The 27,170-nt window shown below is 41.6% G+C and overlaps 1 protein-coding gene across 1 annotated transcript in view; it reads left to right on the forward strand.

Annotated features, from left to right (window-relative positions):
* FGF9 (fibroblast growth factor 9) overlaps positions 1-19,184 on the forward strand; it is a 30,509-nt gene extending 11,325 nt beyond the window's left edge. Inside the window, exon 3 of the mRNA XM_009556422.2 lies at positions 15,610-19,184. Within this exon, the coding sequence (XP_009554717.1) occupies positions 15,610-15,855 (246 nt within the window). The 3' untranslated portion in view covers positions 15,856-19,184. The remainder of the gene's footprint in view (positions 1-15,609) is intronic.
* The last annotated feature ends 7,986 nt before the right edge of the window (positions 19,185-27,170 follow it).

Below are 27,170 nucleotides of genomic sequence, written 5' to 3' on the forward strand. Positions count from 1 at the left end.
TGCCAATTTTCATGAAAGGCAACGTTAAAGGCAGTTTCAGCATATCTTGATCCAGACATGTTCCTTTTGGCCTTCTCAAAGTGCTGTTTTGCTCCTAGATTAACTGCCTGACAAACTCTTCCCAACTTGCCACTGTTACAGGAGGCAGATCCTACTGCATCTTCTGGCTAAAAGAGTGCAGTGACTCTCAAGCTTTTCTCAGGCAGCTGTGTATTACATATGGGGTTGTTCTTAATTTCTTCTTCATGACACGGATTTAGCCAGGGAAAGCTGAAGATATATGTATGTGGTACTGCAAAGAAGACAGTGGTAGCTACATAGCGATGACTTAGAGGCTGGTTGGTTAGCGACGGCAGCTTTCCCTTGTGTCTCTTTCCATTCCTGCTCTCCTTTTCCCTTGCCTTCCCCTTGCAGCTATGACTCAGCATGTTCCACAGCAGCTACTGTGCTTGTCACTGGGGAGGAGGAAAAATCCAAACTACGGACGGGACCCAAAGGATGTTAAGATGAGACATGAAGACCTTTTTCCTTCCTGAGTGCCAAACAGCTCCTGCCAACGCCTGTGGCAAGAGTGTTAGCAAATGTGTCTTAGCTGTGATCCTCAGTGCCGTGCCATGGGGTGAGGGAGGTCTTTCTGATCACTCCCATGACCTTCATCCCTTTATGGGCTATCACCACCTTCATGCTACCCTGCACCACTGCGCTTGGGAATATCAACGGTTGGCATGCACATGGCAGGCAGTAATGAGCACCCACACCACAGGGTGACCGTTGTTCACACTGAAAGCTGTCCTCTGAGGCAGTCCTATGCTACCTCAAGCATTGCAGGACCATGGGACACCCTCGCCTCGGCTGCTGTCATACCAGGCTTTCCTGCAGGAGAGAGCTGTGCTACATCCCACTGTGCTACATCCCATCTGTTTCTGTTAGACACAGACCTGCTTCACTGATCTTCTCACACTACATATGAAGAAGAAATCTTTCATGATGAGGGTAGTGAAACACTGGGATGTGTTGCCTAGAGAGGTTGTAGATTCCTCATCTGTGGAAGCATCCAAGGTCAAATCACCAGGTTGGAAAGGACCCACTGGATCATTGAGTCCAACCATTCCTAACACTCCCTTAAACCTTGTCCCTAAGCACTTCATCCACACCTCCAGGGAAGGCAACTCGACCACCTCCCTGGGCAGCCTGTTCCAGTGCCCGATGACTCTTTCCGTGAAGAATTTTTTTCTGATATCCAGCCTGAACCTTCCCTGGTGCAGCTTGAGGCCATTCCCCCTTGTCCTGTCCCCTGTCACTTGGGAGAAGAGGCCAGCTCCCTCCTCTCCACAACCTCCTTTCAGGTAGTTGTAGAGAGCAATAAGGTCTCCCCTCAGCCTCCTCTTCTCCAGGCTAAACAACCCCAGCTCTCTCAGCCACTCCTCATAACACTTGTTCTCCAGCCCCCTCACCAGCTTCGTTGCTCTTCTCTGGACATGCTCCAGAGCCTCAACATCCTTCTTGTGGTGAGGGGCCCGGAACTGAACACAGTACTCAAGGTGCGGTCTCACCAGTGTTGAGTACAGAGGGAAAATAACTTTCCCGGACCTGCTGGTCACACTGTTTCTGATCCAAGCCAAGATGCCATTGGCCTTCTTGGCCACCTGGACACACTGCTGGCTCATGTTCAGTCGGCTGTCAACCAACACCCCCAGGTCCTTCTCCTAAAATCTGATGGGGCTCTGAGCAACCGGATGTAGTTGAAGATGTCCTTGCTCACTGCAGGGAGGTTGGATAAGATGACTTTAAAGGAGCCTTCCAAACCAGACAATTCTGTGGAATGACAGTATCTCCATTGCTCCTTGTGTCTTTGGCAGGTGGCAAAAGGAAGCTTAGGTTGGATGTTCAGGAGGAAAATTTGGAGCTGGAAGATTTGGAACAACTATAAGGGAAAGCTATGCACAGGGAGGAGGAAGACAGGAGAGGGATGGCAGATTTGTTTGGGAAGGGGGAGAGAGCTAGAAGTGCTTGGAAAGAGAGGGGAGGGTAGAGACAAGGAGGTTTTGTGTGCCCACAGAGCAGGCGGGATGGAGCCAAAGAGCCCAGATCTGGAGCCAGGGAGGGGAGTTCCTTACCTCTGGGTTTCAGACTTAGAGGGTGTATGCAGTAAAGTGAGATTTAGGACTGCTTGTGACAGGGTAATGAATTGCTGTCCTTCAAAAAATTAACTGGAAACTTGTTTGTCCCAATGTTTTTGTGACACTAAACTTGCCTTTTGCTCCTAAAGCTACCAGGGAGAGGGCGGAGGAGGAAAGAGAGAGAGTACTGTCCTTGAAGAAACATGTTTTCCCAGTAAGTGAGCGGGGAGGTGGCGATATGCCTCTTTATTGTCCCAGCAGGGCTGCACCTGCAGTGTTTTGTGCTTTTGTTTGTGTCCCCACAGTCCTGGAAGGACTGTGCAGCTACAAAGACGGGTGAACAGATTTTCTTTTTGTCAAAAATGGGACAATTTTTCACAGTTCACTGAAAATTCCTTGGTGCAGGTAGGGATTTCTTTTGCTGCGTTCTAAAATTATCTTTTATGTTCCCGTGCAAATAAGGGAAGGGAATTGTTCTGCCCTTCAAATGGTAGGTCAAGGTGCACAGAAACAACGTGGAGAAAAAACCAGGTTGAAGGTGCATGTTTAGAAAAGCATTTGGGTCAAGTATATGGTCATTATAGATATCTAAGACTAGGACAGATAAATAAATTACCCTGCAATATCATTCACACTTTCCTGTTAAACACTTCCGATCTAAAGCAATTCCATATGCTTCAAATCGATGGTTTTTTTCCTTAATAATATGGATTATCTGTCTGTCGCTGGACACACAGGTGCCTGCGCCTGAGGGGAGCTTGGAAACAGGACCGTTGTATCGCACAACTATTTTTGGAGGGAGAATTAAATGCAATTTCCCTGAGTGGAGGCACAGATTTCTAGGCTGAGAATGGTCAAATCCCTGAAGGGATAACGGCTGCAGCAGCAAGTTTAACACCCTTCTGCTTGTGTGTAAAAAAATCAAGCACCTTATGGTAAAAGTTATAAACAGTGGAGAGACAGAGGGCAGTTTCTGGGGCGGCTGAGTTGTGAGGAGCAGTGAGGCTTTCTACACGAGCAGCATTACCCAGGAAAACCTGACACTTCCATGATCAAAACTCCAATGTTGTCTTTTAGCAGCAGCAGAGACTAATGTTACCCTGAGTTAAATCCACTTTAAGCAGAAGAGTTGCAAGAAGTGGGCCTGTAGTTAATTTGAAAGGGCAAACTTTGAGATCTAAAGAGGACCTGTTCAAAAAGGTGCTTATGCCTCTGAATGTGAAGGAAACTTGAAACTTTGTCAGAGATGCAGAAATACTGTCTAAATGGTATTGTAGCAAGGGTGAAATTGCCAGGAGGGACTGGAGACTAACAGGCTCTGGGTGCTTGGCAGCAGGTCTGTGAGGAATGGGAGAAGGGGAAGTTGCAGAAAAGCATGTTTCTTAGAGGTGTAGAAGCATGGGGATAAAATAGAAATTGCTGCAATAAAGCTGACTGGGTCCTGGTGAAATGTATGTTAAAATATAAGGCAAAAACTTTTGAACCTATATAAATGAAAAGGGAGCATGAAGTTTTACAAATGCTGTGTATTCAGACAGGAGAGTAAATGCAATATTGCCTGAATGTGGCTGCTAATTGGGCTCCTTGTGGTGGTAACATGGATCAGGGGGATTCCCTGTTGTATGATGAACAAAGGGAGCAGGGGCAGCTGACACCACTGCTAAAAGAAGTGGCCCTTTTCCCTCCAACTATCCATCCCCTCCCCTTTGCTGGCACAAGCGTTTCTGTTGCAGCCTCGTGAATTGAAGCAGGCAACTGGAAAACAATCTGGCTGAGCAGAAGGGCTGTCTCCAGACACAGTGGTCCCTTCCCAGTTTGCTGCAAGACGTGGTGCAAAGGTGGGAGCAAGCCTGGGCATGGAAGCATTTATTGCTCCCAGAGGCAATGCATGTGTTTGCCATTCTCAAGCATTTGCAGACCTCTGGCTATGTGGTTTGTGTTTAGCCAGGGGCACAATCTAGGGAGCAGGAGGACTACCAGTCCAGCTCCAATTGTGCTTGGGGTGCAGGAACATGCTTTTAAATGAAAGTGTAGAGGATGACCTGGAAGTAGGCCTAAGACGAGTTTACTGAAGCTGGATAGATAGTTTCAGACAAACCTGGTATTTTATTTTTGGTAGATATTTCTTTTTCTAGAAATGGGAAATGTGGTTGTGCTAATCTGCAGGGCTGTGTGAGGTTTGACCTGCAGAAGAGAGCATTTGCTACAGTAGGTAAAATGGGTATTAATAGAAGACTTGTATTATAGATGGTGAAAAAACTGAAGAGAAGACAGGAACAGGGAATGTTCGTAAGCATTAGACTGGAGTAAAGCTGTTAGTGGATTTGTTATGGATTAGTCCTTGGGCTGGTTTTATTCCCTGTTTTTATTAAGGACATTAAACATCTTGTCATAAAAAAGCAGTAGTGTGTTACTGAAATAGTTGCAAATTTGGAAAGTGTTTTCAGCACAGAAGGCAGCCTCACAGAAGGAGCTTGGTGACCTAAAGCGCTCAAAATGTTTACTTGTGGGGGTCAGGGAGAGCTCTGTTGGTGCCACTCTGTAAAGCAGGGGTAGGATCCAGTCTAAATACAAAGTGCAGTTGGTCACTTGTGTTAAAGAAGATGAATTGAAACTGAAACAGGTGCAGAAAGGGCTTACTGGGATGAAAAGAGGGATGAAAAGACTATCAAATGATAGAGTCTAAAGATCTTGGCTTATTTAGCCTGCAGAATGAAAACTGAGAGGTTACGCTCTTGGTCTCTGTAAATACATTGAGGTTTAACACCGAGGAGAGAAAAAAAAGTCCTTGAAATAGAGGACAAGAATGAATTGGTTTGAAAAGGTCACAAGAAATCTTAGACTGGATAATGGGGAAGTTTCGGATCATGGGGAAGCGAGTTGACCTGAGGAATTTTTGCAGGGAGGTGGGAGATGAAGCATAAATGCTTTCTCTCTGTGTAGTAAAGTAGAAAACAGCTTTGTAATTGTGGACACTTTCTTTGTGCAAGGCATAAGTCTGAGAAAAGCACTGAATCTTTGGTTACTTAGAAAGATTTGTCTACAAATCCATCGACTTCCTCTCTGTGGATAGCCTTTCTCTGAATTTGGATGGGCAGCCTTTCTGAAAGCTGGATACTTGAAGTGGCGTTTCTCACAGGTACCAGCGCTGGGGTGGGCGGAGCAGAAACTACAGCCCACTCAGCGAGATATGAAGGACTCTGTAGAAAAGAAAGATCTTTTGAGATGTTTATATTGGTTCAGGAAGAATGATGGGAAATCCACGTGCTTAACACAGGCAATACAGGAGAAAGCTCTGTAAGAAACTGCAGCTATGGTGGTTCTTTTGAAACTAAAGCTTCAGCCTGCTTTTAAATCAGAGTTTCACAGATTATACCACCTGTCAGCAAAGAGGGACATCTGCTAATATTTCCTTGTGGTACAGATACTACCCTTTTCCTCAGGTCTTTGATTTTCCTCAGAGGACTTCATTCCAGACGCATACTAGGCCTAGGGACAATTTTATATGAGAGTAAACTCTCAGTGATCTCCTTGCCTTGGACTGCAATTCTGTGCTGATCTTGGATTCTCACTACATGCCTGGCACAGGAAAGTATTAGAATATCTTCTCCATAAATGATATATATATTTGCATGTATGTGTGTATAAAGCTGAGCTGTGGTAAGGCAATATCCTACTCAAACTTTAATGGAATGATTTGCTTTCCTCTAATTAAAGAAGTCTGGAATCTTTTATTCTTATAAAAATAGGAGACTAGAGGTGCTGCTTGAGGAGCCAGCTAAGGTGACCTAAGACCTTGGAGAAACCCCATTCTAGAAAGGACAGTCCTGGTTTCCTGCCTCTGCTATGTGCCCCTGCTTCCTTCCTTGCTGTGACACCAGCACTCACCCGATCTGTCAGGAGGCTAATTTAGGGATCTAAAGCCACATAAGAAAGTTCATCTTTTTTTTTTTTTTTCTTTTTTTTCCCTGTGGGGTTGCTTCTCTGCTGCTTTATCTCCCTGAACTGGCTTGTTGCCTGTTGCAGGCACTACTGGGGGAATCCACTGCCGCACAGGATGGGAGAGGGGTTGAGTACCATCCTGTTAGAGTGGTATAACTGCGTCACGAACCCAAATCCTGCCCAGCGAGCAAACAGAGGGCATGTTCAGTTTGTATGTCTTCAGATTCACTTCTTTGCAGTTGTGTAGCTCTGCAGTCACTGCAGCCCTGAACGTTGTAGGAGACAGCTGTGTGGATGATGTGGAGGTGTGAAAAGGTTCGGCATCTTCAGTTGATCTGAGAGTACTATGTTGAAGTGACATGCTAAAAGAGCATCACCAGCAGTGACATACTGAGATATGCTTGGGGATTATTCGCTGCATCAGATAAAGATCTGATGTGCTCTGTTTCTGACTCAGGAGCCAGTGGGATGTGAACGTGGCACTCTCTCCCACTTTACCATTCATCCTTTTCAAAGACAGAGTAGAAGAAGTCTGCCCTGCAGGGACTTCATTAGGGATTTTGTCTAGGTTGAGATTTGCTCTGCAGTTTGAATGTGCTCAGGCTAATTTGGTGATGTGCAGTAATGCAGATCATTTGTGTCACATTCAGAAAGCTGGAGAAATAAAGCTTGTTACAGTGAAAATCCATTTCCCCCCCTTTCATAAAGCCCTTTGGTTTCTTTTGAATCCTTTCATAAAGGCAGGCTTCAGCCGTTAATTTTGATTTGAAGATCAGATTTTAAATTCATGTTCCACAACTGCTGCTGAGGGAAAACTTGGCTTCTGGTGTGGATGCTGCATACTTTTGAGGTCTGGCCCAGGCTGTGCATCTTTAATCTGCTAAACTTTACTCTTAAATTTAACACAATTATGGAGGCAACTGTGACTCAGGAGAAATTTTGACTTGATTCTATTATGGTCGAAATACCATTGACTTCAATCGAATCAGGATTGGACCTGCTCCTGTAAAACCACCAATTAATTTTATGGTTGTCTCAGCAGATCCTGATCAAGATAAGGACTCTACTGTATTCATAATTTAAAAAACTTAAATCTAGACAGGGCTTCTGCTTGTGAGAGTCTGCAATCTAAAGACAGTCTTTTAACATGTAAATGTTTATTGCTTTTTTGTAGCAAGGGAGATTCTGGCCTGCTGATGCCTTTGTTAGGACAGCATCTAGTGTATATACTGGACTCAGAACAGGAAACTTACAGGGGCAGGCTTAGGAAAATCCTTTGAGTCATTTTAGAATATACAAATGTAGTAAAGTTTAAACAAAATCATCAGGTTTTTTTTTTCTTTATCCTTTAAAAATCTGAAGTCTTTGGAAGGTCCATGTGCTACTGGTACTTTGTAGACTAACTGCCTGTTCTTTGAGCTCTTCAATCACCAGTTTGGTTGAAGTTGCTACTATAAATCGATTTCTTTTTTTTTCAGACAGATTGAAAACTTCTTTCATCAAAGCTGAAATTAAACTGCGTAACTAAAATTGGACCTATTGAAAGAAGGGTCCACTGTGTGTGTATGTGACGAGTTGGGGGCTCACAGAGGAGCAGAGCCACCTGACTTTCTCCAGCGTTTCCCAAAGACTGGGTCAGCTGTATCATTGAGAACCCATCAGGGTGTAGCAGATATGTGTATTCTCTGAGAAATTTTAGGGATACCTTTCTTGTCCTACGCCGGAAGTGAAATACTAAAAATTATGTACCTAGATCCATGATTTTATGGTGGGATTGCCTCTTGGAAAAGGAATGGAGAAAGTGTCCAAAGAGTCATCTCTAGAGAGACAGCTTACAAGAAATGTTTGCCCATGGAGGAGCACTGCTGTCTAAAAGGGCAAACATGACATCTTTTTGTCTGCAGCAGCTCTTTGAAATTCTGGCCTTCCTTTCTGTCCAAAATTGGTGGGAAAATAAAAGGCCTAATCTTTAAACAACTTAAACTGCACATGCAATCGAGTTCTGTTTGGTAAAAATCTTAAGAGTAGAAACACTCTGCTATACTGCCCACCAAAGCACTGTAGATTCTAAAATCTCTCTGGCAAATTTGTTAGTTTCCAAGACTCCAGTGGATTTTTGGCATTTCAGCAAGGAGGATTGGATCTTTCCAAAATGCGATAGCCTGTGATGCGCTGTTTGTTTGATGATCCCCATAGGACTGGGACATTACTGACAACATTGCCATTCTGTGTTGCGACCATTTGGTCTCTATGGCAAAGTGTTTCATGAAGGGTCCTGAGCATTCTGCTCTCTTCATGAAGGCATCTGGTAGCTGAGGGATAAGGTGCTTCTCTAATGGAGTAATAAATGGAGTTTGGGCAATCCTCACTGACTGTAGAGGCTCGTGCAGATTAAGTACTTTTATTCACCCACTTAGCAATGTCTTTCAGGTGTGAGTTTAGCTGCCCCTGCAAAAAGACTGCACTTTCTGGTGGAGGAGGTCTATCTTTCAACTCAGCATTCCATGCTTAGAAAACCATAAAACACGGTAAAAAAATACTGATGAAAACACTTTGATGCTATGCTCCATCTTAGCTGTATTTATGGAAAGCGTGTTTTATTTAAAAGTCTCTATTAGATTAAAAGCTTAACTAGTATTTCATGCTAAAGATTGTGTTTGTAGCTGTAGGATAACAGTCTTGGTTTGACATACATGTTGTCTTTTGGTAGAAGAGAATTTGTGGAGTGGGGAGCTGGGATAGGTCAAGTTACAGCTTTCAGTAAATCTGAGCGTGCCTGAAATGGTTCTTTTAGTGTCTTAAAATATTTGTTGCCTTTTTATCATTGCAAGCCTGATCCAAGTTCCATTTAAGCTGATGGGAACTTTTCTCCTGTCTTTAAAAATTGGCTCTGGCCCATGTATCAAATTGCATACCACCTTGCTTTCTGATTCTTGGAAGGGTTCAGCCAAGCGTTATGAATTAGATGCTTAGATAACATTGATGGCTGCAGTTCTTGATTGTGCCAGGGAAACCAAAAATAAAATAGAGGTCAGAAGTGTGACTAGTAAATGACACAGTGTGGGCCCGGTCCTGCTGGCTTGGAAGGGAGGGGAACACACCTGCTTGTTTATTTGTTTTTTAAGAATTGACTTTGTCCCTTTCCTGCTTTGTTGTGGCATGGAGAAGGAAGCTCTTCAGCTTCCAGAGAAATGGCACTGTGACAGCTTATGTGGCCCAAGGCCCATCCTTGGAGCTTTGTCATGACTTCCAGCAGCAGCATGAGCAGCCCCCGGGTGTGTGTTTAGGTGGAAATGAATTTTCATCTCATGCACTTGGCTGGGCAGATCTAAATCAAACCTTTATGGCCATAAGCATGGCTGCTGGTCGGCAGCCTGTGCTGGCAGATGCCAGTGGGGCACAGCGGGGTGGCTCTTCCTATAATGATTTCATGTCCAAGGAGGGTATGCTTAAAGCTTGACAGATGCTGCAAACTTGGAACCTCAAAGGAGTGGATATTGGTAAACCCAAAAGTTGTGGATATGGCAGTGGTGAAAATGGATGGAGGCCTATTTGGTATCTCATCTTCCTACAGCTCATGTCAGAAGAGCTCTGAAAAAAACCCTGGGAGAACATAGTGCTGGATGCCAGTCTGGCCCCTCTGAAGGAGGTTCATGATGGTGTGGAGAGTGAGGGAGAGGGAAAAGAGGGGCGACGGGGCAAAGAGGAGAAGCCACGAAAACCCCACTGCACTGACAGTCTCCTGTGGTTTTATTATTGATGCTGGAGTCAGCTTGCTTTGTTCAAGATGCTTTGCTTTTCTGTCACCTTCATCAGTGCATAGAAGCACCGTGGTGTCTATGTCTGTGTAGCTATTGTGGCTTTTGATGATAATGCTTCCAATGGGACCAGGTTCTGCTGGGTCTTGGGAAATTTACGGGCTTTTTGTATGAAAGTTATTAATCTTTAAGCACTCTCATAACAGCTTGATGGCAGCAGTACCAAACAGTCACACTTTTTTTTTTTTTTTAGTAAGTGGAGATTCTGTATAATACAAACTTTATAACAATTAATTGGAAGTTTAGGAGGAGAAACAAAGATGAATACTTTGTCTCTGTAAAATTACAAGGTGATCTCAAGCAGGGAAAACGCAATTGCCTGACTGTGTTTTTGCCAGGACACCTTGCCTAATTTCCCTCATCTTATAAAAAGTGCAGTGGAATATGAAACACGTGTGAGTGGCAGTGTGGCTGCCTGGCTGTTTGCTTGGTCTCCCTTATGGCCTTCCAGGGTTTCCTGCTGTCTGTCTGAAACGGTCATGGAGAAGCACTGACACAAACACAGAATGCAGTCAGTTAGTCCTTTTGGCAGACTTCTTTTTTTTTTTTTGTCTTCTTTTTTTTTTTTTTTTTTCCATGTTTGGTCAAATTATTTAACAAAGCATTTTGAAAAAAAACATTGCTTGGCAAAACTGTTCAAAGAAAACTCTGTTGTACTCACAAAGTGAGATGCTCCATGTGCATGACTTGCCTTGCACTGCTATCTAACTTGGAAAGGAACATGGCACTGCTTGGACACTGGTATTTGGCTTCTCATTGTGGCTGGCGCTTGTCTATGCAGCCAGAGACGAACAGACTTAGCATGGGAGATCAGACACTACAACAAATGCTAAATTACACCTTTATTTATGACAACTCTGGATGAGTGTTAATTATTAGCAAAATGTGGTATGTTCTAGAGGCTGTTTGCATTACAGCATGGGAAGGGCCAACTGTGTGTAAAATGTCTGTGTTTGTAGGCAGAACAGCAAAGAAAACCACTTCGGAAGGCAACAGGGTTTTTGTTGTTTTTTCTCTTCACTCTATACACAGTTTTTTGTTAACGTCATATAACCATAATGAGGCATTTTCGTGAACTTATATAGGAGACTATGTATTTAAACATGATTTTATTACCACAGGGTGGATTAACATGGTGATAACATGCAGCAGGTATGTAGGAAGTGCTGACTATATCAGATGTTCTTCTTGTTAATAGCCATTTGAACTTCTGGATTAGGAGTTTTCTTGTGAAGTGTCTTGAATCAGGGCAGCAGTTTGCGAAAGGGAAAACTATATGTGGCATAAAACTGAATAGACATGAAATGTATTTGTTGTGACTCGAGGAATAGCAGTCTGAAAAGGTTTCCTTTTGTCAGGCCACAAAATAAATTGGAGTTTTAGTTCTGTAAGGTTATTTAAAAGAAAAAAAGAACATTGAAGAGTTTCATACAGGAACCTGTACTTTACTTTCAACTACTAAGCAGCACAAACGTCTTACCATTCTTTAGAGTCACGAAACTCTTCTCTGGGCACTGTACATGTATTTTGCCTGTTTCCAATTAGCTGTTTCACAGGGATATCTATTTTTAGACAAGCTGGCAAATCTTTTGTTATGATGACTGTCACTATCTATGTTATTAGTTTACAATCTCACTTTTAATTCATCCACCTAGAAATAGGATAACATAATGATCTTTCTCCCCTGTTATATGATGGAGAGTGTAGGAAGGGAAAGGGATCCCGGGCTTGCTAATACTGACCAAGTGTTAACAGACGTCTGAATTAAATTTGCCTTGTTTTTCTGCCCTTATGATATATGCATCTTTACAATTATTTCAATGTTCTGAGTCAAATAACAGGTTAAAAAAAAGTAGGTAAAGTGTGGAAATGTAGTAAATAGAGAATCAATCACTTTATAGTGGAATACTCTATGCACAGTCATCATAGAAACCATGTGGTATGTGGCGCAACATCTGATTTATATAATTTTGAGGTCACCTCTTTATTTGGCCTCTGAATTAAATGATTTGATCAAGGCAGGCAGCCTCCCTTTTCAGAGGAATGCAGGTTACTTTCCACAGCTGTTTAAGTTGAGTATGTTTGGTATTTATGTCAGCCTTCAACAAAGATGTCTAGTGACATTAAGTATGGTGCAAGGAAATATTGATATAGAAAAGTGATCGAGAAGTCATTTGCTAGAATAAAAGTTAGCAAAAATTGCTGTATTGTAGGGCTAAATGTTACTTTTTGACTGTGCGTACAGGGACTTTTAAAAAGTCAGAGCCAGAAGGGGAAATGCAAGCCACTTGTGATCAGGTAACACCATCTTCTTCCCATACTGGGAGAGTTTGCTTTCAGCAAGACTTTTCCATGCTGAGCTGGTGAGGCAAGAACGTGCTTGTTGGCAGGATAGACCAGCCTCACCCTTGTATTATGCTCATTTCTGGCTTGAATAAAGGCATGTGTGCTCAGAACATGAGCGTAAACTAGTGTTAAATAGTATGACGGTAATACATGCTTAGGTGGTGGGCTTGACGGGTTAACAGTTGGACTCAATGGTGTTAAAGGTCTTTTCCAACCTAAATGATTCTATGACTCTACATAGATGACTATCCTACTAGGTATAGGTTTTACAGGGCCTTATTCAAAGTCTCCAACACCAGTTTACTCCAGTGATCTCTGGCTGAAGCCAGAATTTCTAGGTATCCTAGAATGAAATAGTTTGAATTTATAAAGAAATTATTTCACTTATCTGAATATGTAATTGTTAGCGTCCCTACACCTGCATCCTGATTCCTCTGTCAGGCTCATGTTGAATTCTTTTCCTACTGTTTATACATGATTTTCTGAGAGTTTTGGGGAAGAACAAAGGAGTTGTAGCTGTGTCGTGAGAGGATAAAGAGCAAAACCAGGATAAGCTTGTAAAATAAAGATTGAATTTGTAAGCTTGAAGTCCATTGAACTCATCCAGAGCACAGTATAATGCAAACCCCCTTATTCAAGGTCTGCTAGTGAAGTGCACCGCAGCACTGTCATGATCCATCAAACCTGCCACATAAAAAGAGGCTATTTAAAAATTTCTCCTTCAGGGCATGGGGAAGTACTGTTCTTGCAAAGACAGAAATTTATGGTGATGCTAAAAAAAATGCAGATGAAGTGAATAATTAATGAAAACAAGACAGGACTGAAATATCTCCCTAAAATGTTGCTATTTTTAGCAGGGAGTGCTTCTGCAGTGCTTGTCATGTGATCCTATTGCCTTCTGAGAGCAGGAAAACAATTTGAATTAGTTTCTCTTTCCCCTTGGATGTATAAGCCTGGCATATACCACCCTTTAGCATCTGCTTCTGCCTTAATAAAGCAAACAAAATTATTTTAAACCTCATGCAAAATAAAACACTAATGAAAGCTGTACTTAAAGACAATCTTTATAGCAGCTGAATAGTTTTTATAATAGTTTGTGCACTGAGGTGGTACAAGAGGGCGGCTGCAATGGGTGTAACTTTTAGCTGCTGCTGAGGTCAAGTAATATTCATTGCTGCTGCACTTTCTACCTGTCAAAGGACATAGAGGCAATTATGAATAGGAGGTTGCAGGATCTGGCTCATAGACAAGGATTTAATGTAAACAGATTTGTTCTTCTTTTTCCTATAACCAGGATAGAATGTTGCTGTGTTTGAGCTACGTCACACGTAAAAATTGTTACAGTCAGAAACACCTCTAAAATAAATTGTTATATACCTCTGACCTGCATATGTGCTCATGTTTTCGCCTGTGCTGCTCAGCTGGACCCACAGGGAAGGAATTTTTCTAGTGGAACCACAGGAGAGGCTGTGAGTGATGGGACTGCCATCTTTTTCTCTCCCACAGGCTCCTCCTGTGACTGTGCAAGCTGCAGCCACCTGGGTCCACCCAGGGACGTAGCCCTGCTATAGTGAATAATCGAGTGTTTAACATCTGAAACCCGGTCCTGTTGGGGTTTTCTCCTTTCTGAATGGTGATGAGCTTCCTAGTTGCCATGAAATGAAAAGTCAGGAGCTGCTTTTTTGCTGTCTTTCCTGCCTACTGGACTTGCCACAGGCTGAGTTTAGAAAAAAACCCCTCTAAATCCCAAACCTTTAGGCTCTGAGGAGGACCCTGGCTTTGCAGCCCAGTACCTAGTTTGTAGGGGTGCAGAGGGGTGCTGGCTTGTTCCCCCAGCTTGTGCAGGGATTCCTCTCCCCACGTGCGATGGTTCCTGGGTGACTCCTGTAAGGTGCTCAGGGCTCGTTAGACCTGGCCAGACCCCGGTCCCTAACCCTGGTGGGCTGCAGAGCTTTCACCTGCCTCGCCACGCAAAGCAGCAAGGATATATCTGGGCTGAAGCACATGGCTTTGAGAAAGGGTTGTGAACTGACTCCTGAGCAGAAGAGGTGGCCCCAGGACAAGCCGCAAGCTTCAGGTCGTGGTGGGTTTTGTGGGAAGCTCCTGGGTTAAACCATGGATGGGTGGGTTCTTGAGGGCACCAGAGCTTGAGCTGTGGGTACTTAGTTGAGTACAGGCACACATTTATGGCTTGGGTGGTGTAAATGCTTTGCAGCGCATGGGTCTTGGTGTACATTTTCCCTTCTCTATGTATCTATCTAAAAGGACTGTTTTAAGATTTGATGTCTAAAACACACATGCACAGAAGTCTGCGTTGTGCAAAGCTTTGTAATAATTAGAAATTGATCCTTAGCTGGAAGCTGAGTTTGGTCGATGTGACTGCTATTCAGGTGAGAGCTCTTGTTACAAAAAAATGTATTAAATTATCTTTATTATATTTTTTGCACCAGCTGAAAAGACTATTTACAGGGCTATTTTTTCCCGGCTTTCCATCAGCTCTTCCATGCTAGAGCTCACCACCATTTCTTCCAGTCATCTTGCTCAGTCACTTGTATGAGTCCTTCCTAAAATGAATCCAGTTATTAGGTGGCTGCTTTTTAAGCAAATCCTGTCTACTTAGACCAAAAAGGTATAGAGAGGCACACACAGACTGAATAAGTGGGTGAGCTGGAAGGAGTGGGAGTGTGTGGCAAAGGTATCTGATGAATGGTTGATGTCTTCAGTGAGTCCCATCACTAGGGCAGGACATGAGGACAACCCTAGTAAAGAAAGCCTGGAAGAGTTTCCTCACCTAACTTCATCTCAGAGTGTGGGATTTGTGCTCCTGTTTGAAGCTTTCTTGGGTTGTGATTCTATGATACAAATAATAAACCAAACAAGGGGTAGTAAATTGTATCTTTTTTGAATTAATGAAATGCATTGAGTTCTTCATGCGATGAAATGACATAGAAATTTTAGGGCTCTAAATTGTATTACAGCACTGCAAACTAGTTCTAGTTTTCCTTAAATAATTATGTCTGTTTGAATGCCTGCACTCACAACTGAAGTAATTAGTTATACAAGTCCAGTGACTACTTGTGAGCTGCATGGGAATGATGAGAAATTAAAATATCTGTTTCCAGTTTTGTTGTTGCTGTTTTGATTTGGGCAATGAGGCTTTTGGAGAATCATTTTTGCTTCACAGTCATCCACTCTCATGACTACTTAATGAAAATGCCAGCAATACAGCTTTATTTAGCTAAAACTGGGAATACTGAAATCGCTCATTTTGCGAATTCAACAAGGAGGTACTGGTTTCAAGCTGTGAAAATAGTAATTCTTTTTAAAATAGCTTATTTTTATGGCTATCTCTCTCCTTACTGGTTTTTCTTTTCTTTCCATAGGAAAAATTAACCCAGGAGTGTGTATTCAGAGAGCAGTTTGAAGAAAACTGGTATAACACATATTCATCAAATCTTTATAAACACGTGGACACTGGAAGACGATACTACGTTGCATTAAATAAAGATGGGACTCCAAGAGAAGGGACTAGGACTAAACGGCATCAAAAATTTACACATTTTTTACCTAGACCAGTGGACCCTGAGAAAGTACCGGAACTATATAAGGATATTTTAAGCCAAAGTTGACAAAGACAATTCCTTCACTTGAGCCCTTAAAAAGTAACCACTATAAAGGTTTCATGCGGTGGGTTCTTATTGATTAGCTGTGTCATCACATCAGCTCCACTGTTGCCAAACTTTGTCGCATGCATAATGTATGATGGAGGCTTGGATGGAACATGCTGATTTTGTTCTGCACTTAAAGGTTTGTCCTCCTGGAGGAGAGCCTATGCCCACTCGCTTGATTTAGTACGAGAGGGAGCGCGAGAGAGTGAGTGCGAGAGAGAGAGAGAGAGAAAGGGAGGATGAATGGGAATGAGAGCGCGCGAGAGAGGAGCTGAAGGGAGGAGGAGGAGGAAGGCCTGATGCATGCTGGGGAATAGACACGCTTTTAAATTTTTGATCAGTTGTACTTCGTCATATATCAGCATAGCTGCCATACTTTGATTCATCAGGATTTTTGGCTGGTGGCCTGCTCAAGTGTACGCTGCATTTACAAAGGCATGGAGGGTGCAGTCTTACTTAAACAAGAGACTTTTCAGTTAATCGCTCTCTGGGTCTCATCCCACTGAGTTTAAAGCAAAGACCTCTTAGTAAAAAAAAATAAAAATAAAAAGTTAAATTTATTTATAGAAATTCCAAAGGCAACATTTTATTTATTTTATATATTTATTTATTATATAGAGTTTATTTTTAATGAAATATGTACAGGCCAGATAGGCATTTTGGAAGCTTTAGGCTCTGTAAGCATTAAAATGGCAAAGGCCACTATGAACCTGTGGTAAATTCATGCAAGTAAATATAAAGGTGCATGGATAAAAAAAAGCAAAACAAACAATAAAAAGGTAATAATAATAATAAATTCTAGTGACCCTCATGTACTAAAGGCGACAATCTCTTTTGTTCCCGTATTATTGTACAAGTATGCACACCACTCATGACACTGAGTCCTCACTCTTCTGACTGCTTGTTTCATAGCTCACCCCCAGAGGATTAAAGACAAAACTGGGTCTTCAACTTTCTGTGTCTGTAATATTTCCTCTCTGATAAAGTGACTTCTTACATCATTGTAAACTTCACAGCTGTGAAAAATATAGGGGTTGGAATATATTCTACTTGTTAAAACCTATTGCAGATTATACCAAAGCTAAATGATAAATATGCTTTTTTCTCTCTTTCCTGAAGCAGAATGCCAGAAACAACATAAGTAATATCAACAATTGTACTAACTTTAACGTTCCACAAATAGCACACAAAGGTTTCAGAGGGCAAGAACCAGGTTAACAGGATCACTCTTGTAAACAATGTTTATTTATGCACTTGACTATCTACTATGAAATTATACGAGTTCCATAGGGGTCATTGTAACATCTTTTATGGAAAATTGCTTTCAGTGTGAACTGTCATAATACATGATATAGCACCCTTCCTAAAGTAAAACTTGCAAAATGAAACTAATAAATCTCTATCAATAATGACAATGAGGGGGACAGTATTAAACTTGTTTTTTTTTTTTTTCCCTAAAATGCACTCAAATATTCATGAACTGTTAGTGAGCTGACAGAATGTAATAATTAAGGAATTGTAGCATTTTGCGTTAAGCACATGAACAGGTTGATTAGCAGTTACCACTTGGGAATTAACCCTTAGGAAGAGGTATTTTTTTCCCCAGTGCCCTGAAGGAAAAATAAAGAGAAAAATCATGAAAGGTCCATATGACAAATATGTTTTCTAGTTATTGTATCCCTTAGGATCTGAACCTGATGCCATTAAGTTGAGTGTAACCTTTGCCATTGGATCTGTTGGGAGCGTGGCTGGTCCCAACACCCCTGACCGTCCGCAGAGGCACAGAGGCTGAGCACCTACATACGTTGGAGAAGCTAGACATAAGTTTTTAGCCTATTTGAAATTAAGTAATTTTTGCTCTAAGGCACTCTTGTCCATGTGATATATATGATATGAAACATAATTCTGTTCTGGAATAATCTCTGGCTTGGTGTCCTGAATGAATGTGACTTTTCTGTGCTGAAGCAGGCAGGAAGGTCCACGTCTCAACCGGTGATACCAGTAAACTTGGATAAAATTTGGCATTTTGTTATAACTGTTTTTGAGTGATAAAGATATGTAAATTATGTTAGTTGATTTATAGGGTACGGTTAGACATACTTGTCTAGAGCCTATTATTGCCTGGGAATTCACAGCCTTTGCCTGCAGCCCTGTGTTTACTTTTAACCCTTTGGAGATGCTGAGACCTGCAGGCAGTTTTGCTGTTGTGGGTTAACTGGGTGCTGAATCACTGAGTCCAGGGGGTGTAAGGCTGTGCTGGATTGTAGGATGAGAAAACGAGCTTCTGGAGAGGATTAGAGTTCATTGCTCAGTGTTAACCTGATCAATTTTACTGCAAGGAAGGGAAGTTACAACTCTGCTTTTTTAATAAATCTGACATATACCAGGAAATTAATTACAAAGGTTAAAATTACTATGAGTTAAGGCCACAATATTAGGCCACAGTTTGAATCTTAGTGTTAAACTGACTTGGATTTTTAGTCATAGGCAAATCATTACTACTAGTTAACATGTTTTATTTATTTTTTTTTGTATTTTTCTAAAGAAAGGATTAAACCCAAGAAAAATGTTATGAGTTTATGGCAGTCCATATAAATAAACTGTAACCGATTTACTCAAATAACCCATAATGGTGTGTAAATACTGGCTTTATGTAAATATAGAAACGTGTAATTTAACATAGGCATTATTGTGAGACTGGATGGTCCAGGAGTTGGCGGTTTGCCACTCCCTGCAGGTTCACTGGGTCGAATTCGGCCTCTTTCGGGCAGTGAACAACAGATTCCGTTCGGTCACTTGTGTAAAATGAATCATTTCTATCCGTGTTCTGGCGGGGGATGGGTAAAACCATCATCACCTGAGTGCTGCTTAGCTCTTGTGCTAAGGTGTGGTGGGGTAGGGATGCCTTCCTGCTCCTTACGTGATCCTGCTAAAACAGGGCTGGAGAGAGCTGACATGGCAAAGTGGGGAGGCGTCCAGTGCAGCTCCTCCTGTGCTGTGGACAAAGAGAAGTCTTTATTTTCTAGGGCGGTCCATCTGGCACCTTTCTTGAGCACTAAAATTTGCTTGAAGGAAAATCTGAGGGAAAAAACCAAACAACAATTGGTGTTATTTACTTGATATTCTGTAACAGTGTGTAAATACATACAGAATACTGTAATTTGTATAAATACATTGCTATAGAATTTTGAACATTGGTATTATTTGCTTAATGTCCCTTCAGAGCATTTTCTTATAACCATGCACGTGTGTAACAATGAGTTTGCAAAAAGATATCCTTTCTTATTCCTAGAAAGGGTGTGAGAAAATTCCAGGAAGACCAAAACCAACAATATTTTCTATGTCATTTTTGCTAAAATGGAAAAAGCGGGTGGATATATTTTTGGTGAGAATTGCATTTGCGTTTCAACTGAAACAAGTCTGTCTGGGAAAGCGGCACGGGCAAAAAGGTGATGGAGATCCAGAGCAATGTTATTGTGTGGGCTGGATTTGAGCTGCATCTGGTAATGTGTCAGGCAGCACTCCCAAAATGAAGTGAGGTGGATGAAATCTAGCAGAGCTGGGCAGTGCAGAGAGTAGAAAGAAGAAAAATCAGAAGAAAATTGTCTTAAATTGTCACCAATTGGTGCAGAACTTAAACTGCCTGACAAGTGGAAGGAAAAAAGGACGACTTTCGTTAATGACTGGGTGTAACCTCTGGAGGTTGGAGATGGGACTCTCTGGTGTAAAAAGTCAAACATTGCTATTGTTCCCCTAGAAAAAGATAGATGTGTGTCTAATAAACATACAAATAGGAGGAAATTGAAGAGACTGCTTCCAAGGCAGTCTCTAGGTTTCTTTGGAGACAGAATTTGACAGAATGCTCCTAAAGGCAGCATGTCTTTCGGAGTCCCTTGCATCATCTTCAGAGCTTATGCTCTGCTCTGCATACTCTTGTATTGAGAAGTGAATATAAGGTTCAGCTCTGTTACCCATGCTCGTAGGAGTAAAAATAGACGGGAGCCATGCCGAATACCTTTTTGCGTGAACTGTCCCAGCTAGTGAATTCTTACCAGGTCCCTGTGAGGTACATTAGCAAACATGGAGATGGGGGCATGGCCAGGCTCCTTACAACTGCACTTTGTTTTGCAGAAATGCAAACTTCCAGATTCTTGGAAATTTTGATGAATTCTTGGAAACTCAGTCCCTGCTCATGTAGCTGTGTATGTGTAGGCAGCCGTATTTGGAGGTAGGGAGTCTGGAGGAAGAAGTAACAAACAAAATTGTCCTCAATATTTTTTCACTCATGGCATATCATTTATGGATCTAAGAATGGAAACCAGAAGAATTCAGTTTTCCAGACTTTCACCTGTGTTCTTAAACCGTTACAGCTCTCCATGGGTTTCTCACAGGTCAATCTTGTCCTGTCTTGCTAATATCTTTCACCTTACTGTAACACTACAAGGTGGTTTTGCCACCTGGCCACTAAATAGGTACCAGCAGTAAAACCTCATTTCCTCCTGTCAAGAGGCTGGGTTGGCTTGCCCCAGAGTTTGCTGCTGAATGGTTTGGTGGTGTTAAGTGAACAGAGCATGGGTAATCAGCATCTTAAATTTAGGATTTATAAAATTTATACATCAAGACAATAAATGATTAAAAATAAAGAAATGCTATTGTGCAAGGTATCTTATCAGCCCAGTTGTGTGCATGACATCAAGTTTGAAAGCAGTAAATGCCTTTATTAATGGTCAGGAGATTTAAATGAGATCAATAATCATGTTCCACCTGCAAAGGAGTTATAAAACCCAGTGTTGTTGCTTCTTTCATTGATGGATATATATCTTTAATAGCTTATGTGCATTTTCTTCTACCTGATTCTATTGTAAAAGACTGTTTTCATTATTTCTGAAGTCCAGCTGTCTTTGTATAATTTTTCAGAGTAATTTGTCTCTGAACCTTGGAGCAGGAAAGCCACCATGTGGTCCTGGGTTAGGAGAGAGGATCATGTGTTGCAAAGATGCTGCTGTTGTACTCAGGGTAGCTGGTAGAGTGGTAGAGTCCATACGATGACCTTAACCTATTGTAGCTACCACATGGAGGGCTACAACATGGTTTGTGCCTTAATATATTGTGTGTTGTTGTTATCATAGGATATCTTTTCAAACGATCCTCAAAGTCATGACAGGTTTATTAAACTCACTTCGGTCTCTTGAACATGTGCTCACAAATATCCTGTCACGGAGAGCACTGTATAAAATAAGTCACCTCCTAGGAAAAAAAAAAAAAAGAAGCCTTTTTCTTTAGGTCATGGGAAGTTATTTTTATGTGCAGTACTCACAAGCAGCAACTCCGACATAGTCAAAAGAATTCTGGAATTAGACTGAACTGTCAACATCTTTCTCACATTTCTGTTTTCTTGAGAAATCACAGACCATCAAATTATGGTAATATGCAAAATATGCCCTGTAGATTGTTTTTCCATGGCCAGAGGGCCTGAATTTATGTATAACTTACTATTGGAGGCAGTAAGTCTAAGTGAAAAGAGCATTTCTGTAATGTAAGTCATTTGTTTTATTGACAATGTCTCCCCCACCCCCCCCCCGGCAAAGCATAGCTTTAATTAAAATTACTATTATTTCTATCCTTATTGAAAGAGTAGATGTAAACATTGAAATGGTGTCTTGAAATATTCCCTCACAGCTGTGTTCTTGAATGCATACTTTATTTTTTTTATATTTCTTATATAATATAAATTCTATTGCTTTTTAGAAACCCTTGTGCTTGTTATGAATGTCCTACACATGTTGACTTGATTACAGCCAAATTATGTACCCCTGTCTTTCTTGGTTAAGTCAGTTTTCTCTTTCTGGATTTCTTATGTTTTGGCAGGCAAGGCAGTATCTTATCAGCTAGGACTTGTATTTTTTCTTTTCTCTTCTTCAGACTTTTTTATTCCTGGGCTGCAGTTAGTTTCGCAAACCTTCACTAAGAGCATGGCAAGACTGTGCATTCAATTTCATCTTCAGAAAAGCAGAAGACTTGCTGGTAACGATCCTCTGTGCATTTTCTTCCTTGAGACATCGTTTGGTTTGTCTCCAGGTGGAATCAGTGTTCCTATCTTCCTCTTCAGGATGGTCTGGGTCTTAATCTCCCCCGTATTCCTAAACAGGATCATTAGTAGTTTGTTCCATATATAATGTCAGTTTATTCTGATGTGGCATATCCATTTACATTTCTCCTTCCACAGAGTGTTCTGTGTAAGCTCTGATTTATTATCCATTAAGATCAGTTAATATCTAAAGTTCATTGTAGACGTCACCTTGTCAACTTGAAATCTCTTCATCAGCTGCTTTGTATTACTTCACGTTTGCAACTCATTTAATCATAATGACTTGACATGTGTGTTAAAGATGCAAAGTTTGGTTATCAATCACTTTTGTTGTAAGACCTGAACTATTCTCCGAAGAACAGAAGTCACGTACATGTCCCCAGTTCCAGTTAGGATATTTTCCTCATTGGCACCAGTCCACCTCACCTTCCTTCAGGGAAAAGCAGTTCTTTTGGCCTCCTCAATGTGCATGTAAATCACTCCCAAATGGCCTGTTGTACCACCTGCTCTCCCATATTAGCTCTTTTCCTTTTAATAAAAAAGACCCACAACCTCTTCCAAATAGTTTTTTTTTCAGCTGATTTTTCCTATCACCTTAATCTTCTGAATAATAATTTTTGGTATTTGGGTGTTGAAGTAGATACTGTCAATGAAACATGTATTTTGTAATTGTTGTGATTGGGTCCAATGCATTCTCATTTCTAATCAAGCCAGATTTTATCCAGTAAAAAAAATTGCAAGAAACAGTGAAAGAAAAGAAAACTATATATTGTTACCCTTAATCTAAAATGGGTTTGAAGGAGAGCTGGTGTGAACTTGCTCATGCTGAGATGCCTCTTAAGAGATTTCCATGCTCTTAATTGTCTTTCTGGGGTTCTGTTGCATTATTTTCCAAGTAATATTATCTGCCATCCTAGCAAAAGTTTTTTGTAATGTCTAAGAAGATCATGTACAATAGATTCCTTAAATTCTCTGCTAACAGGACGTTCTTACATACTGACAATTTCTGTTCCTTGAGATCAGCCTGCTCTTTTCCAAGCCAAATGTTTCCTGCTTTTCTTCAACCTCCATAACACTGTGCCTGCCAGGCTGCTGGTTGGTATAGAAAGGAAGACGCTGTTTCTTGGTTTATTGCACTGAACAAGGAGTTTCCTCAGGAAGAGACCATCTTTCTTGTTCCAGGACCGCATGAAGAAATTCATGCCTGGCTTCAGTAGAATTTGTACCTCTTATCTTTCCCACCTCAGCTCATATTCCACATGCTTAATTAATGTTTCTGGTTTTATGGTCTTATTATCTATCTGAAAACTGCACTGCTGGTGTGTGCCAGAAGGCTGTTCTGAGCAGACTGGTATTTTCCTCCCGGATTGTCTCTGTATTTGTACATACACGCACAGGTACACTACATCTTCTCCCAAGGATGGCTAGAAGCATCTTGTAGGCTTCCTTCTTTTTGAGACAAACAGGCCTGCTTGGTCAGATTAAGGTAGAGTACTCCATCCAAGGAGTATCTCTGCTGTCCTGCAGCAGCAGCATGGAAAAGAGGCAAGGTTTTTGTCTTAGTTGTCAGAAACTCTTTTTGCTACAGAAACTTGGTGGCTGTGATGTTAAAAAATATCAAGATGATAAAAAAAATATCAAGATGAACAGGCTTGAGGGTACATGTGAACCAGTTTACTTCTAGTTCCACTCTTGCATGTCTTAAACAACCAATTAAAATCAGCCAAGATACTCTTGAGCTGAAATTTTTAATTCAGTGCCGTATTACATGTAGTCATAGTTTCAGTTGTGATAATTGTTAAGTAACTTCTCCACAGCTTGTGAAGCAATGAGCAGCTGAACTCTCATTTCTTTCTTGATGGAAAATGTGATTTGTTCACGGAAATGTAGTCTTGGAGACCATATTCAGCTGTTACATGGGTATGTGGAGCCTCTAATGCACAGTAAAAGCGCCCTACCCACCTGCTGCAGATGCCCATTAAACCTTCCCCTCAGCTGCCTGTCACTCAGCTGCAGGGCTGGACTTCCACCGGGACAAAGTGCTCACTCCAAGAGGCTGAGGCACTTATGTACGCTGAAGGGAAAGTCTCTCTGAACCAGGGCAAGCCATGTCCCTGTGAAGAGGAGAGAGTGGCAGCAAAAAGAGACCTGGGGAAAACAAGAATTCATCTAAGAAGGGGTACAAGAAAGGTCATAGGTTTGCCAGGGGAAAATGAGCACAGCCTGGAAGCAGGGACAGAGTCACACATAACAGAAATACAAATATTTCTTTCTTCTCCCTGCTTTGCCTTTTTCCCACCAAACACACTCACTCTTCTTCACTTTCCAGTCACCATGAGTTGTAGTTGAAGTAACTGGTGTTCCTCAGTAACTTTGGAAGACCCACCTTTAATGAGCGATCCCTCTCAAGGATTAGTTCCATAATTCAAATGGTACTCAAAGATTCAGACCATAGAAGATGGTTTGGTTTGCAAGCAGACCTGCCTTGCTGTGCTTAGGGGGCCCTTCCCCCATATAGTGAGGTCTGTAACAGCCTTACATGAGTGTGTGCTGAAGAGTCTGATCTGCCGAGATATGTGCTTGGCTGTGGTGGTGACAGCAAAGGTATCTGCTGAGCAAGGACCATGCCTGGTGTCAGGAGATGTCTGTGCTCCGTCTTTGCAAAATCCCCAGGTGCCCATAGGCAGCTATTGAAGGCGTGAGCAATTTGTTCTTAATTTATCATCACATAAGTAAGTTTAGAGCTAAGCCCTGGCTTGGAGGAAACGAGAACCTGTACAATTAGTATAACTGATGCAACTAAGGAATCAGGCTTAATAGTGACATAAAGTAGGACAGCCATGAAGTTTTCCTTTCTTCCATAGTGCTGCTTGTGACAGGCATGCATCAAAGCTTTTTGTAGAGGTATTCTAGCTAGGGTCATGCTTGGTCTCCAACAGCCAGTTAGGATGTATTGTTAGACCTATAGTCCGCTGTAGGAATAAATACATATGGTAAAAACAACATTGTGAACATAACATAGGTTGAAAATAACACAAAAATAAGATATGATTATTTCTAGACTGGCCTGAACCAAACCCCAAATATCTGAAGCAGTACATCTGGGTAACCTTAGGCTTCTTCCACTACTGCTGTCTCCGGGACCTGTGGCTTGTCTCTGTGGGCAGCAGGCAGGGTGCACAGTGCCCCACGGTGCACTCTCCCTGCCTATGTCTCATTGATCCTGGTGTTCTGGGAGTAAGGACTGGTACAGGAGGGGTGCGGTGGTTCTCTGCTTCAGAGGAATCAAGGACCAGCTCTCTCAGCCTCCACACACTCAAGTAGTGGCACTGGTAGGCAGGTTTAAAGCCATTTCAAAGCTGAAATCAGTTCCTGAGCTTTCTCTCAGCAAAAGCTCCCTGGATTTCAGAATTAACATCCAGTTTAAAAATGGAGTTTTCTCCTAGAGTAAAGATTTTATTAGGATAAATGGGAAAATTTACATCCCAGTGTTATTTTTTTCAAGTTATCAGGCATATTCCTGGATCAACAGATTTATTCCTCTTTTCTTCACATTTACCCTTCCTAGTAAAATCCATCCAAACAGCAGCTTTCTGTGAACTGGCTTTGCCTCTTTCCCACTCTCAAACTGGTGATTTGTGTCTGTAGGTAATTAGGATGGACAGGGCTTTAATCATGCCAGTAAGACTAATGTCTAAATTACAGACTTTAAAGACTAATAGAAATCCATTTGCAGTGTCTTTATTCTTCTAGGAAAAAGGCAGTAGGTGTGAGGTTTAAGGACAAAAGCTGACATTTGGATTTGCTTCTGCTTCCAATAGGGGCAAATAGTGCCCTTTATACTGTCTACAAACACTGACCATCAGGTATACAGCACTGATCTAGTAATCCTTTCTTGCTACCTTTCTGTTCACCCCCTGTAAGAGCAGGCAATTCTTCATCTATTGAACCTTATGTTGCTGCTTATGCTCTGACCATGAAGCTTCATGCTGCTGTTCCTGCCTTGGCTAACAGGTGTATGTTCTTCATGATGCAGGCAAAGGTGCTGCTCACTTGAACAGAACGGCTCTTGTTGAAATGCACAAGAACCTTCTTCTCTTTCCCCAACATCAAAGAAAACCAGGGCCAAGAGTGTGACACTTAAACTGTTGCAAATGCAAATTCACTCTGCTGAGTAACAGAAAGATAGACCAAGTCAGCGACTGAGATTGGCTCAGTGTCTTCTACACAGCTCAGCTGAACCAGCAGTATTTTACCAGCTCACCTGCAGTTATTCCTGGGAATCAAAATCTTAGTGCAGCCACCAAACTGCCCCACATGAATATGCTTGAAAGTAGGGGATTGTCACCCTGCCTAAAAAGGTTATGGCCCTTGCGTAGCAACAGAGCCGAAGAGCTCCTGATCTCTAACACGGAACATGTGTTTAGATACCAATCTTAAATATATCAGACTAAGATATTTCGAGCAGAACTTGGCCCCGAATTGCTTTGAATTTCAGAGGGAACCACATGCCTGGGGCATTTTGATTTGACGCAGAAGGATTGCACCAATCATTGGTTCTGGGAAGGCATGAATGGGGGTATCTACAGAAAATGTGAAAACACACAGGTAGTTCCCACTCTGTGACTAATGGGTTATACAGAAGTTTTGGAAATTGCCTGCACAAGTCAAATTATTGTAAGAGGACTGGAACAGTAGTTGATAAGCCAATACTTGAATGTATATTGTAATTTTGGGAGACAGCTGTTTAAAATTGCAACCACAGCTCATATTTGATTATATGCTTAATGAAAACATGAAAAAGTATTACATGCTTAATGAAAACCTAGCAGAATATTTGATTTCTGAAGCTAAACAAAATAAATATTAAAAATTCACCCCAAAGTGTGATATTGAAATAAAGCAGCACTGGAAAGAATTATTGCCCTTTCAAGGTTTTGGCTTTAAAGATTTTCCTAGCATTTTTGAGGCTGAGTGTTCAGTGCTGAAACTCTTGTAAGATCCGTAAAACAGCTTGCTTGCTCCTGATGTCTCTAAGTTATTGGAAAATTGACTTAAACAGCAGCCAGTAAAATGATTAGCTACTTAGCGAGCTGAAGTGGAAGGGTCTGAATGTTAGCAGCTCTGCTGCTGGGACTCTTCTGCTTCATCTTGCTAAGTAGCTATTTTATTTACACAGTCTTGGAAG

Source organism: Cuculus canorus, chromosome 1 (genome assembly GCF_017976375.1).
Source record: "Cuculus canorus isolate bCucCan1 chromosome 1, bCucCan1.pri, whole genome shotgun sequence".
Classification (NCBI taxonomy): Eukaryota; Metazoa; Chordata; class Aves; order Cuculiformes; family Cuculidae; genus Cuculus; species Cuculus canorus.